This window comes from Perca fluviatilis, chromosome 1 (assembly GCF_010015445.1).
Source record: "Perca fluviatilis chromosome 1, GENO_Pfluv_1.0, whole genome shotgun sequence".
Taxonomy (NCBI): Eukaryota; Metazoa; Chordata; class Actinopteri; order Perciformes; family Percidae; genus Perca; species Perca fluviatilis.
In genome coordinates, this window is record NC_053112.1 from 8358326 (window position 1) to 8372766 (window position 14441).

Sequence of the window (14441 nt, forward strand, 5' to 3'; positions counted from 1 at the left end):
CTAAATGACAACTAATAAAAATATGGGTCTTAAGCACGGGCGTTGTGTCTGTCGCCTCCCCCAAGGGGACGTAATGCAATGCATTGTGGGGGAAAGGAGAATCATAGCAAACCTCTGTAAAATAGTACCTACTTTTTCATATTATATTCTGTTTTGTGATACCCAACAACATCAAATACAACGGAAAACAGTTTACATTTATTTACCAACAAGCAAGTTGCACAAATTTGTTGGCCTTTAAATCAATATTTGTGTAAAATGTGTAAAATGTTTGATTTCTTTAGTGAGCAGCCGTGTAATAAACCATCCTGGATGTTGTTAATATGATTTTGTTCGGGGGCTTATTGTTGACCAGCTCAGAAGATTTATGTAAAGATCCTTTTCTAATACTGAATCAGGACCAAAAGGACTCCTTATTATGATCCAGGTTGTGTCTGAGTTGTGTAAAACCTTTATCTGCATCTATTCTAATACTGCATCTGTCATTGTTGGGTCTTGGGGGAATTACTGGTATTGTTGGGGCTTTTTATAAACTATAGAGTGTGGTCTAGACCTACTCTATCTGTAAAGTGTCCTGAGATAACTCTTGTTAGTATTTGATAATATAAATAAAGTTGAATTCAAGCTCTCAGAGAGGTTTCCTACAGTAAGACGTTTCCATTTCCTGCAGCTCTCTCCAGGTCTTCATCTCCTTTTGCTGCTTCCATGTTCAGGTTTTTCATCTCACATCCATTCCCTGCTGTCTCTGGTTCTTGCTCCTTCCTTCCTCTGAGCCTCTCGATGCAACTCTCTGAGAAAAAGAAAAGCAGTTTGCAGAACTTGTTAAAACAATTATGTTTTTTATATTTAAAGTTGCACGTTACTTGTATAGCATTCTGTTGTGTTGCCGTGTGCGTTATTGAGAACGTAAGCGCACAATTTTATGTCCATGCTGGTGCTGCATGTATCTTTGTTTGTGTAGTTAACATAACAGTATTTTCTTTATTATAGTTCAGGATTGCATGCTTATGTCTACTGTAATGCTAGGAGCTTACTGCAAATATGTCATCCAGAAACAATAGTTAATACTTTGATTGATGGATGTATGTTAGTACAGTGTTGTATATTCCTTAATTACAATCCTGCTGAGGATTAGTTCAGCTGATGCTCTCACGATGCTGTCGCTGGTTTAATTGTTGAATCATTTCACCGTGCCATTCACGCTGCTGGTCTATCACATGACTACTGTACCTGTAGGTTTCCTTTATTTTCATGACTATTTACATTGTAGATTCTCACTGAAGGCATCAAAACTATGAATGAACACATATGGAATTATGTACTTGACAAAAAAGTGTGAAATAACTGAAAACATGTCTTATATTTTAGATTCTTCAAAGTAGCCACCCTTTGCTTTTTTTGATAACTCTGCAAACCCTTGGTGTTCTCTCAATGAGCTTCATGAGGTAGTCACCTGAAATGGTTTTTACCTTCACAGGTGTGCTTTGTCAGGGGTTAATTAGTGGATTTTTTTTCCCTATTAATAAAAAGCAAAGGGTGGCTACTTCAAGAATCTAAAATATAAGACATTTTTCAGTTATTTCACACTTTTTTGTTAAGTACATAATTCCATATGTGTTCATTCATAGTTTTGATGCCTTCAGTGAGAATCTACAATGTAAATAGGCATGAAAATAAAAAGGAAACACATTGAATGAGATGGTGTGTCCAAACTTTTGGCCTGTAGCTGTTATGTTCATTTGTGGTCTTAGAGCGCCATCTAGTGGCCAATAGATGTTACTGCACAATGAAACCTACAGCGTATTCTTTACTACATTGCAATTTACAGATTCCCATTACTATCCAGTATTATTTGGTTGTTTGCACAGCAACTATTTATTGCATAGCAATTATGTATATTGCATATAATGATGTATATTGCAGTGAGTTGTAATCTGTATATATGTGTATTCGTTATGTACAGGTTATATTTACATATTCTGTAAAAGTAACGTAAAAAGTTACTTTCCACAGGGGGTAACTAATTAAACTACCGGATTACTTTATTTAAGAAACAACGAGTAACGAGCAAACATTACTTTTTAAAAGTAACTTCCCCAACACTGTTAAGGAGTAAATGTACCGAGTTATTTTCCCCACTGATAATAAAATGCTGTAAAGTAGTAACTTACGGATGACTCCACGTTTCACCAGGAGAAGAAGAAGAACACCAACAACACCACAGACAATGGGAACCACTGTTTTCCAGTCAGATTCCTCCTTTGCAGAGCCTGAAGAAAGATCAGACAGAGTTGAGTTTAGAAGGACAGTTTCCAAAGGTGATCCAGGGTTTATCAACATACACATCCACTGTCACAATCTCCCTGTCAGTGTTGGAGTAATGAGTTACAAAAGTAACGCAATTACAGTAATTTAAACCTTTTTGCTGCAACGCAGTATCACGCATTACTAATGACGTTTCGGTAATATTATACCTGTTACCATCTCAGTAACGTGAGTTACAACGCATTTTAACGCAACATTTTTTGGGTTTTTTTGTTTTTAAAGAACTCACCAACACGCGAAACATTTCTTCACAGGAAAAAAAAAAAAAGTCTGCGAGTATTATTTCCTGTTGCTGTGTTCGATGGCTGAGATGACTGCAGAGACAGCTACAGTACAGGCCAAAAGTTTGGACACACCTTCTCATTCAATGTGTTTCCTTTTTATTTTCATGACTATTTACATTGATTCTTCAAAGTAGCCACCCTTTGCTTTTTTATTAATAAGGGAAATAATTCCACTAATGAACCCTGACAAAGCACACCTGTGAAGGTAAAACCATTTCAGGTGACTACCTCATGAAGCTCATTGAGAGAACACCAAGGGTTTGCAGAGTTATCAAAAAAAGCAAAGGGTGGCTACTTTGAAGAATCTAAAATATAAGACATGTTTTCAGTTATTTCACACTTTTTTGTTAAGTACATAATTCCATATGTGTTCATTCATAGTTTTGATGCCTTCAGTGAGAATCTACAATGTAAATAGTCATGAAAATAAAAAGGAAACACATTGAATGAGGTGTGTCCAAACTTTTGGCCTGTACTGTACATTTGCGAGATGAACTTCATTTTCAGGAGTTATTACGCTGCGTTGAAGCGAGCTGTCCCGTCTCTGTCCCCGTGGTCAGAACCAGAACCAGAGACGGGACGGGACAACATCTGCGTCCCAACAGGAGACGGTACGTCAGCGCAGACAGCACTGTGTCTGAGCTGCTGACAGATAAACATGTTGGGAATTAATGTTTAGGTTTGCTACACGTACATATCATTGCATTTTATCAGCAGTGGAAAGTAACTATACTGTACTTCAATACAACTGTAAGGTACTTTTAATGGAGTATTTTCATTTTCTCCTACTTGCCTATTGTACGTTTTTCTTCTGTTTTTATAGCTTTAGTTACTTTACATATTCATATTAATTAGGCCGACCTATACTGTTGGTCCCTGATGGAAAACACATCAGAAGAGATCAGTACCAGAACCACTGGAGCAGGACGTCCTGTGTGCACATCGTGATGTTGATGCTACAACGATGTACCGTGCTGCTCTAGTGCAGCGTTGAAATTTATAGTTCTGATGTAAACGTTATGCATGAATTTAAAACTATTGGGTACAGACTTCTAGACAACTGATCAGACATTTACCAGGACTGGTAGCTGGAGGTCTAGTTGTGGTTGGATCATTTCTCTTCGTCTCGCTCACTTGGCCTTTGGGTACTGTAAACAAAATTAAAAATGTAATAAATATAGTTCTCAGTACGTGGAAAAAACGACCAAAATGTGTTCTAGTAGTCAAAGCTGTCTGTGCCCGTTATCTAAACTGGACAGTTTACACGAGAAGATATCCAGTATTAAAAGACTCTTAAAACACCCACACAGGTGTTCTCAGTTTTCATTTAGAGCATGCAACTAGGACTACAGTTGAAAATTAGCCGACTGGCTAACACTGGCGCATTTACAGAAATGTTGATTAATGTGCATTTTCCTAATATAAATAAATAAATCTTCTTCTTCTTCTTCTTCTTCTTCTTCAAGGTCTTAAATCAGGGCCTTTATTGGGATATCCTGAAATCAGACAACACTTTTAGAATCTGAATCAAACTAATAACTCAGCATGCTTACCAACAGTGATGTTAATAACAGAAGGGGCTGTCAGGTCTGGGACGTAGACTTTATATGGACCACTATCAGACAGAGTTACTGAGGAGATCTTCAGAGTCACGATGCCTCTGATCAGGTCTTCATGGTGGAGAGTTGTTCTGTCTCTGTATCGATCCATCTGGTCATCCAGGTGATCCGTTCCCCGTCGATAGCAGTGGACATCACCATAGCTGCTGAGGTCGAGTCTCGCCACATCGAAGGTGTAGAATGACAAGTCGACGGGGGGGTCCAGACCACACTGTATAATGACATCATCTCCTTCTGCTGCCTCTATGGTCTGAGGACAGGTGAGACGATGCTCTCCTGGAGAAACAGACATAACATTCACACAGCTTTAACACCTCTGAAGGACCAGAGTTGATGGTTTACATTCAGTTCTCCAACTATTCCTAAAATGAAGAATGTGCTGCTCCACCTCAACAATATATTTAATGGATCAACTGGGACAGTTTGATATGTCAAGTTGAATAAAATAAGTTAAAATAAAGAGCAATAAAAAGACACATCACATGAAACCTATAGTCCACATATAGTCTATAAAAATAGGTTTTAAGAAGTGATCTAAAAGATCTGATTTTGTTAGTCTGCAGTTATTGTCATTCACCAATCTGTATAAAACAGTAAAGTCATAAACTGACCCACAACAGGACATTATATAGACAGAGACATTATTTAGGGTCACAGCCTCATGAAACTTTACAAACACCAGCTAGAGACTGAGGGCCTTTAGAGGAGCTCTGCTTTTCCTTTAGGTCTACTGACAGTAAGAGGGTTTCTGAGCAGAACTGAAGTGCTTGTCATCCAATAGCTGAAAAATATCATTCTTGAGATTTGAGAGCTCCAAAATGTTAAAGTTGTTGATACACAGTGCTGAGCTGCATCTCAAATTAATCTTCAGGTTCCCAGCTTTCAGATCATATATCTTCTAAGTGGTATCTACTGTTGACCTGCTACTCCACTGCTAAATGCCATGTTGCAATAATCAATAGTTACCAATTATTGTCAATAAGAAGCAGACTCATAAGAAGTAGTATCCTAAACTATGGAAACTCACCCAAGGTAGTTTTGGAAAACAGCAAAATAGCTACAAGAGTCTTCATATTAATCAAGTCCAGGAGAGAAGTTAGAGTTTTCATGCTGATACAACCTATCACTACAGTAGTTATAGAGCGAATGGGAAAGAGCAGCCAGACGTGCACTCGGCGTGAGAGTCGTGCACGTCTGGCTGCTGTTTACGTGCACGACTCTCCCCTCGTGCACGTCTGGCTGGGCGTGTCAGCCCGAGGAAAGCTCATTGACATATATAAAAGGAAAGCTTTGAGTGAAAGCTTCTCAGCCAATCAGCGGCTTCTACCCCACGTGCCAACAGGCTGCATCGTCACCAGCAAATGATCCAATGAAATGAATGACGTTTGCGCTAGTGATGGGCGAACGAAGCCTTGTGAAATTTAGTAACTCTAAACCTTCTTTTATTGCTTTTGGTAAGGAAACGGAACAGTAGCCTACATCAAAACCATCTATCATTAAAAAAAATAAGAAAGCTGCTAAAACCAGGCACGGCGTTATGGGTGGGCCTCACGGGCCTAGGCGCACCCACTTTTCAACAGGCCCACCCAAAACATTTCCTAAAAAAACATGAATTAATTAATATATTATAATTTGTTGAAGAATTATTAAAAATCGGCAAATAATCTCATAATTTGTGCTAAAATTGTCTTAATGTTTAGTTTTCAAAAACAATTTAAAAAAAACTGGTCATGTCTATTTTTATGTTTCTGCGCAAGTTCAGCAGACAGGTTCGGATCGGATGTAGCTTGTAGGTATGCTAGGCTAGGCTAGGCTAGGCTAGGCTAGCTCCCAGTGATCTGAGAGTGTGAAAATCATTTCCAGTAAAGGACAAGGTTGCAACAGTCGTTGTATAGGTACCTTAAACGTGCACGAACGGTCTCAGAGTCATCGCTGCCACCGCAGGATGCTAGCACCGGCTAGCGCGACCAGCGCGACCAGCGCCGGTGCTAGTCCCTCTGCCTCGCGAGTGGATGATATAGCCCCTATGGATATAGTCCTGTGGATCGGTCTTCCGTGGATGAGCCCGCAACTCAACCAGTGCTAAAGTATCCGGTCACTTCTTCTGCTGAGTTTAATTGTGTAGGACCGCCAGAGGATAACAGTAAGGTATGTGAAGGCTACTCTGCCTGTATTGAATTATGTCGTTATATGAGATATTAAAATAATCAATTCATAACCCGCTACAGAGCTGCAGGCGCAGTTCTATTTCTATAACAGCTTGTTACTGTTGTCAAGTTGTTTTTCCCTCATGGTTTTCTCTTGTTATGGCCAATAATGCTTTAGGGCTATTAATGCGATTTATTTATTTTTGTTAAACATGTTGTAACATGAATCATCACACTAAATTAAGGAAATAACTTGAGTCGTGTTTTACATGACAGATGACGTTGTCAATGAACACGTTCTGTGGCCGAGTATTGATTGAAACTGTCGGGCAGTGTTGTTGATTTGTATATTGTTGAAAACTTAAAACAGTTGAAAAGAATTGTGAAATATTCGGCCTCATGTTATACGAGCAGAACTAAACCATGTTTTGGGGAAATATTAGATTCCTGACCACTTTAACAGTCTATAGGCCTTAGGTTAGGAGAGATGCGCTATAGCACAGCCAGGTATGGTGCGTATAATGGAGAGTCCAAACCCAGACAGCAAACAGTCATTGAAACTATGTTAAATCAACATTCCGTTGTCAACATTAAGTCATTGAAACAACATCAAATTCTGATGTTGATTCAACATCATTTTGCACCCTGTTTTAATATTGAAACAACGTTGAAATCCTGTCCATAGATCAACGGAATTTCAATGGTATTTCAATTATCAGGAATATTGAAACAATGTTGAAATTTCAACTTAACTAAGGATCAACGTGATTTCAATGGAATTTCAATCATTATTAAGCCATAGAAAAGTATTGCTAGGCATACGAAAATGTAATGCCCTAAATTAAATAGCCTATAATGAATATCCTGCTTTATCTACAGCCAGGACTTTAAAAAGTGATGGAACATTTGAAAGCTTTTATGCCTATAGCCTAGCCTAAAACACTGACCACACCACACTGTTTAAAGTAAAAACAAATTCATTTTATTAGCCTCTTATTTCATTATTTGTCCTCTTTAGCATAGCTACAGTTCATGGTCCTCTGACGTCTGACTGCTTTGTCGTCCAGTCCATCCTGCCCGGTCTGACGCATAGCGCAGCAACTGTTGCACAGCCTGGGCAAAAGTAAATTGGGTGACGGCGGCTGTCCCCATCTGCTGTGTAAGAGCATCTAAAACAGAAAATACAAGCACAATGCAAAAAATGTGCCTTTAAGTTAAACAGAACACCCACAAATACACACTTGGAAACAAATTCATTAGGCCTAGTATTTTGCAATGATCGGATATAAGGCAATTTGTCCAGTGTTGTAGGCTAGCCTATCATGTTTTCCCTAAATTCAAATCACTTTTCAAAATTTAAGGTTACCTTTTTACTTGCTTCAGTCCCTCCGGCAGGTGATCTCTTTTCTTCCCTCTCCGCCTGGCATTTTCCTCTCTACAAACACATTACAACACAATTAGAGCAACAAATACTGTCACATCCTTGCCAAACATCAGTTCAAAATGGATTTTTAGGCTAAGACTAGCGCTAGCTAACGTTAGCTAGAATTAGCTAACATGACCGAATTCAAAATAATATCCAATAATTTCCTTGCCAAAACATTTCCAACTTCACCTGTACCATATTCTAAGACTGTTATTGCTAGCTAACGCTAGCGAATGTTAGCTAACGCTAGCTAACGTTAGCTAACGCTAGCTAACGTTAGCTAACGCTAGCTAACATTAGCTATTTTTAAAAGTTGTCTGATGCAGAATCCAAAAGCATGATGGACACTAACCATCATGTTAACGAGTAACAGTATTTGATTTAGTACAATTCATTCATATCGAACATTACATATTAAGCAAGCTTACCTGATCGTATTCGCCCCAAGAGTCCAGAACTGAAATGTGTCCGGTGCAGTACGTTGGTCTACCACCCGATGATCTCCCGGTCAACCAAAAATCAATGGCTTTTTCAATCATATTTCCCGGTCAACTATATATCAATGCTTTTTCAATCATATTTCCCGGTCAACTATATATCAATGCATTTTCAATCATATTTCCCGGTCAACTATAAATCAATGCATTTTCAATCATATTTCCCGGTCAACTATATTTCGATGGCTTTTCAACAACAGGTCGTTTCCCGGTCAACTATAAATCAATAACTTTTCAACACATTGGCAATATCGCCCAGTAAACCAAATATCAATGCTTAATCAATCATAAAGATAACTACAGATCAATGTTGTTCCAATGTTGTTGCCATCAACATTAATAACGTCAGGTTTCATCGATATTGTAATGGTGATTCAACATTTATTTTGCATTGAAATTTCAATATCAACCATAATGATGATTCCGATGGAAAATCAATATTTATTCAATGTTGGGTTGCTGTCTGGGAAGCGCTCTTCTTTTGGTCAGAACCAAGGAGAGCGATCGCGGATAGGTCCGTCCTTTACAACGAAACTTTTTACAATGCAACAACATATAAATAGCATCAAGCTATTACAATCTTTATTATGTAAGCACATATAATATATATAATATAACAGTAGCCTATATTAGCCAGTCATTTGTATTAGGTTAAACAGGGATTTGATAACGTTTTTAATTTAAGGCCCACCCACAATTGGTCTGGCCCATCCAAAACTGGAATCCTGGCGCCGTGCCTGGCTAAAACCATTCAGTTATGCTCTATTTTTAATGTATTTATTTGACTCCCCCTGGCTCTGCTCTTGACTAATGTTTTTTTCTGTATTAATGACTCTGTTTTTTTTGTTCTTACTGTTTGTATCATAAATATTAAATATAAAAAGCCTTGTGAAGCCTCTGCATTCCTCTGAAGCTTCTTCCTGATTGTATCGCAAAATGATCCGAAGCCAACACAGTGACATCTAGTGCTTACAACATGAAAGGTCCAGGTACCGACCTGCATATGGTGTGTGTGTGTGTGTGTGTGTGTGACGCTGCTCTTTACATCAGTAGCCTTTAAGTCAGCATTATTATACTACAATTTGTAGGCTACTCTATATATTTGCACTATTTCTTACAATGCACAACATTGAAACACAAATAAAGTTCTACATCTTATCTTATACATCGGTAACGAGTCTGTTGTAGGCTAGTTCTGGTCAGTTACACCAAAATCGTCACAGATTGTCTTCCCAAAACGTAGGCCTAGTTGTCTTTTACTCCCCTCTGTCTTCTTGATAATGACAACTGTTTTCATCTTCTCTGAGATGATTTTAGACGCACTTCTTTCGACATTTTGAACTTCCGCGGAAATGTCAGAGCACAAATCTGAACGAATCACGTTGTCAGAAATTGGCCAAAATCAGCCAATGAGATTGCACATTTAGAGGCAAACCCCAGTTGCTGATTAAAAGGAAAGAATTACCATATTTGGATCAGACACAGTTACGGTCGCAGACACAAGCAGAAAATCATGCAGGATTCGTCGACACACGGTCGCTCCCCTTAATCCACTTCTCATTGATCTGTATGTTTATAATTCATCTGAATGTTCTTTTAATCACGTTTTACAGACAAGAATGAATATTTTAATGAAGATAAACAACATTAATTCATGTAATGTAAGTAAACTCCTAATTTGCTAATCAAACACATGCCCAGGTTTATTTCGTGAGTGTTCAGATGAAGACTTTTCAGGAGGAAGAGTAAGAAAGAGGTCTTCTATCTCTTATGACTGTCTACAGTTGTAGGTTATCTTATTAATCAGAAACAAAGCTCTGGTATTAATATAGTTCAGGTCAGTTTAAATCGTCACAGATTGTCTTCACACTGCTTAGTTGTGTTATTGTTCAGTAATGAGCTCATATTTAGATTTACATTTTCAGAAACATAATAAAATGCGTTTTTTTGGAAAAATAAATTCCACATGTTGCCAATAATCACAGATAGGCTCATTATCAAAGGAGCAGACTCATATGAATTAAACTCACCCAGGATAGTTTCAGGAAACAGGAGAAAAGTTATTAAAAGTATCTTCATCATCACGTCCAGGAGATAAGTAAACGTCTTCATCACTTCTGAGATGTTTTGACAACCGGCCTCTTTTCAGCGCAATCCCAGTCTCCAAGTGACTGAACACGGCTGTGCGCCTGTTTGATTGTCTGCGAAAACGGAGCCTTCCTTCCATGTCCCCTTCCAGACAACCCGTAACTCGTGGTTTCACAACCTTCTTAAACCTTCTTACTACTCGGGAACTCATACCAGATCGTTGTAGCCTAGCCTACTCCCAGTTACAGTTTTTTTCGGTGATAAATAGAAATAAATACACATATATAGGCAACGTAAAGTAATTCCGCACATTGTAATCAAAACAACGTTAACGTTAGGTAGCTTGGAACGGTACTAAGTCGTGAGTCTGTGACTTGAAGTCGTAAATTACGAACTAAACATTGTGTCATGGAACGCACCGCCGTCCTTGTGCTTGGGCCCCGCCGCCCTTGTGCTTCTGCATCTTACCATATTGACATATGGTAGCAGGCACAGGTATTTCTCTGTCACTCTGGTATGGTAGAGTGAGCTGACGTCACTTTTTCTCGGCTCTTCATGCTGAACTGGTTTGGTGGGTTATACTTATACAAATTAAGATTAAGAAACACACGTAGTTTACAGATACGATGTTTTATTCTACATTACACTACCACTACAAGAAGGTTACAGCTGACATGATTACACAATTAAACATTTAACATTTTCAATTTATAAAATGTGACGATTTGCAATGAGTAGCCTACTTATATACTAGGCCTACTTTAGGCTGCATTTTCCTGATGCTATTATGGTGCTAAAACAGTATCATAAGTAGCCTATTTGTAACTTGTGAAACACAATGCACAAATAAATGCAGAGGGATATGTATCTCTAAGGCCAATGCACAAATAAATGCAGAGGGATCCGTATCTGTAAGGCCAATGCACAAATAAATGCAGAGCTATTCGTATCTATAAAGGTGTATGTGTCCGTGACTCTTATTTGTAACTCGTATTTCATCATTTGTAAAAAAAACTTTGCATTTTTCAATATACGTGTAAATCTCCTTCTAGCTACATATACTTTTGAGATGGAAAGAGAGGACTGTGAGTGTGCAGTGTGTTTAGCGATTGTTGCCGTAATTCTAAGCCAATGAAGTGTGTTCCGTCGGCAAGGTAGTGGTATTTTTAGCGTTTCGTATTGTACTTCTAAGCCGAGGAAGTGTGCCTGACTCGCGTGTGGAGAGGACAGTGAGGTTGTTGTGTTTTTAGCGGTTCATACTGTAATTTTAAGCCGAAAAAGTGTGTCTGTCAGTTGGTTACAGAGCTCCGCGTGAGCACGGGCTTTTATGACTGTCAATATAGCCAGCATCTACTGTTAGCTCCGCTGTGCTGTGGAGTAATGTCTGGCTATGTGAGACTAGCATCTACCGTTAGCTCCGCTGTGCTGTGGAGTAATGTCTGGCTATGTGAGACTAGCATCTACCGTTAGCTACTCCGCTGTGCTGTGGAGTAATGTCTGGCTATGTGAGAAAAGCGTCTAGCAACATTGTTGTGAATGCTGCGGTCTCAGCCTGGCAACCCCCGTGAACTTCGAGTCTGAGCAGGAGTGGGCGGGGGAAACGACTCTCCAGTATTTTGAATTGGTAGTGCAGTAACTATTTTAACCGCTAGCTGCCATTATTACACACAATATTACATATTGCACCTTTAAAGTTGGAGATAAAGGGCAACACCTTGAGGCCATCATCAATCCCGTTCCAAATCTGCAGCCCCCTACAGACAACACTCATACTGGCGCGCCCATGGCTGCGACATTTTCCTGATATAAGTGGTTTGATTCTCGTTTGGTATGTATGCTGGGGGCTGGAGATAGTCCATCCAGTCCTCCATCCAGATATTGATCATCCAGTCTATATTTGATATTTCTGGGGAGGCCTCTGGCTCACCCAGTGGGAGAGTCCTGCAGTGGGTTTGAGTCCGACCTGCTGCCTTTGCTGCGTGTCGTCCCCCATCTCTCTCCCCCTTTCATGCAACCCAATCAACCTGTCTCGTCGAAACGCGTCACACACCCATTATTTTGTTTGCATGTCTATTCATACTGTTTAAATTTGATATTTCTGCCCAGTTTGAGATAAAGTATCCTAGGCTAAACTATCATTATACATATTAGGCCTATAGATATTATACTATTCACGGACTAAGATCCCAGTGGTGGTTGCATAGGATTGTTTCAGACTTGTACTTCAATCCATTATATATATATTTTTTTGACATTTAGTCTGACAGTGAGTCATGCACCTTTTAATAAAACGGAAAACCTTATGAGTTATTTCATTAAAGAAAATTGATTTTAACTGGTTTTATATTTTGAGGAAGTAGGGTAACAACAGCATTCAAAAACCTCAATGTAAGCTTTGTATAAAAAAATTTATAATAATCGATACAGCCCTAGTTGTCTAGAAAACTGAAGTGTCTTTGATTAACTTTATCCTAGAAGATAATCTGACTGTAGAAGTTACAGTATAGATGAACTTTCCTTTCTTCTAAACTCAACATTTCCTCTGATTTTCTTCCAGAAGGTGAAAATGAGAAGGCTGCCCGTGCTCATATCGTTCTCATTGTTGTCCTAATTCTTGTCGCTGTCATCGGTGTTATCATCGTTCTGGTGGAATAATGCCTAAATTAGGCTGCTTTTTAGGGTTTAGTTATTTTTAGAACACAGTTTCAGATCCGTGAAAGCTTCACTCCATTTGTGAAAATGCAATAAAGGGGGATTTCCTGTTTTTTTCTTGACCACATAAGACCAGGTCCAGATCCAAAACTTCTATACCTATACTTTTTAAATCTGGTCTAAATTATCCCAGAGAGGCTAAAGAGTCTTAAAAAATCTTACTCTATTTGTGAAAGTACAACAGAGGGGGATTTCACCGTTTTTTTTCATAGTGGGTTAGGGTTTTCGTGGTGCTCCTCTGTTTGACCTGTGTGTGTGTGTGTGTGTGTGTGTGTGTGTGTGTGTGTGTGTGTGTGTGTGTGTGTGTGTGTGTGTGTGTGTGTGTGTGTGTGTGGCGTCTGATCAGAATCAGTCACTACTGAAATCAGTGACTAACAGAAAAAAATTGTGGCAGTCATTGTGTCAGTCACTACTGTAGTGATTGACACAATGCTGCCACAATTTTTAGCTTGTAAGTTACCGATTTCAGTAGTGACTGATTCATCTTGTATAGGTATAGCCTATCACATCCCCCATACTTATTCCGCCACATTTTTGTCCCGCTACTAGTCACGGTGTGTTGCCAACACATGCACACAAAATACATCAAAAAGTGTGTAATGACCGGGAATGGTGTGCTATGTGTTTTCAAAGAGATTTGCCGCGCGCTTTTCCCGAAATCGGCAAAAAAACGCAGCAGAATTTGTTACGTCTAAATATGAATGAGGATACGGATATTGATAAATCAAATTGTTATTGTTGTTCTTATTATTATTCAGGGGAGCTTGCTTAGGAACATTTTGGGGTAGCTTCAGCACCCCTAAAATAGGCATAACGACGTCCCTGGTTGCGACACCTCTGTTACTCTAACTTTTTTAAATAAAGTTTGACATTACTTTGTTGTTTGCTGATGCGTTTAATGGCTAATTATAAGGTCATTTCCCCAGTTTTAGGCTACATAAAACAAAAACAAACAACCTACATACAGTTTAATTTAGTTGAATCAGCCCAGTTAAAGATGGATCATGTATCCTTGGGTGGTTGGTGATGATTTATCTCATAAAACGTTTGGCTAGAGTGACTTTTAATGTAGGATTAAAGTGCGTTTTCTTATCACATTCTATTGGTCTCCTGATTTCCTTCAGCACTTAAATGCCGCACGTCATAGCTAAGTGACGTACGGCGTTGTAGAATGAGTATAAAATGAGCGGAAAGGACCAGAGAGCACCATACCAGAGACTCGGAGCGCTGAGAGGTCTGTTTGCAGCCAACGGAGATCCTGAGTGTTCAACTGAACATCTCACAGCTTCAAGGGGGGTGGCAATGAGAGCCTCGCTCGGATAATATATATTCTCGATCAGATT

At 39.0% G+C, this 14441-nt stretch overlaps 1 protein-coding gene across 1 annotated transcript; it reads right to left on the minus strand.

Moving 5' to 3' along the window:
- Positions 1 to 235: 235 nt before the first annotated feature.
- Positions 236 to 5348, minus strand: LOC120558883. The gene is made up of 5 exons (XM_039800214.1): positions 5256 to 5348; positions 4163 to 4504; positions 3686 to 3757; positions 2172 to 2270; positions 236 to 790 (listed from the first exon to the last, which is right to left on the minus strand). The coding sequence occupies exons 1-5, from the start codon at positions 5335 to 5337 to the stop codon at positions 642 to 644; spliced, it is 744 nt and encodes a 247-aa protein (XP_039656148.1). The 5' UTR covers positions 5338 to 5348; the 3' UTR covers positions 236 to 641.
- Positions 5349 to 14441: the final 9093 nt, after the last annotated feature.

Bases quoted from the DNA above. Each gene is read 5' to 3' on its own strand.
- LOC120558883 (XM_039800214.1), bottom strand. From the start codon at position 5,337: ATGAAAACTCTAACTTCTCTCCTGGACTTGATTAATATGAAGACTCTT. The intron at 4,505-5,255 runs GTGAGTTTCCAT...CTGTTTCTCCAG, and splicing joins GTTTTCCAAAACTACCTTGG to GAGAGCATCGTCTCACCTGT. The intron at 3,758-4,162 runs GTAAGCATGCTG...TTTTGTTTACAG, and splicing joins TGTTATTAACATCACTGTTG to TACCCAAAGGCCAAGTGAGC.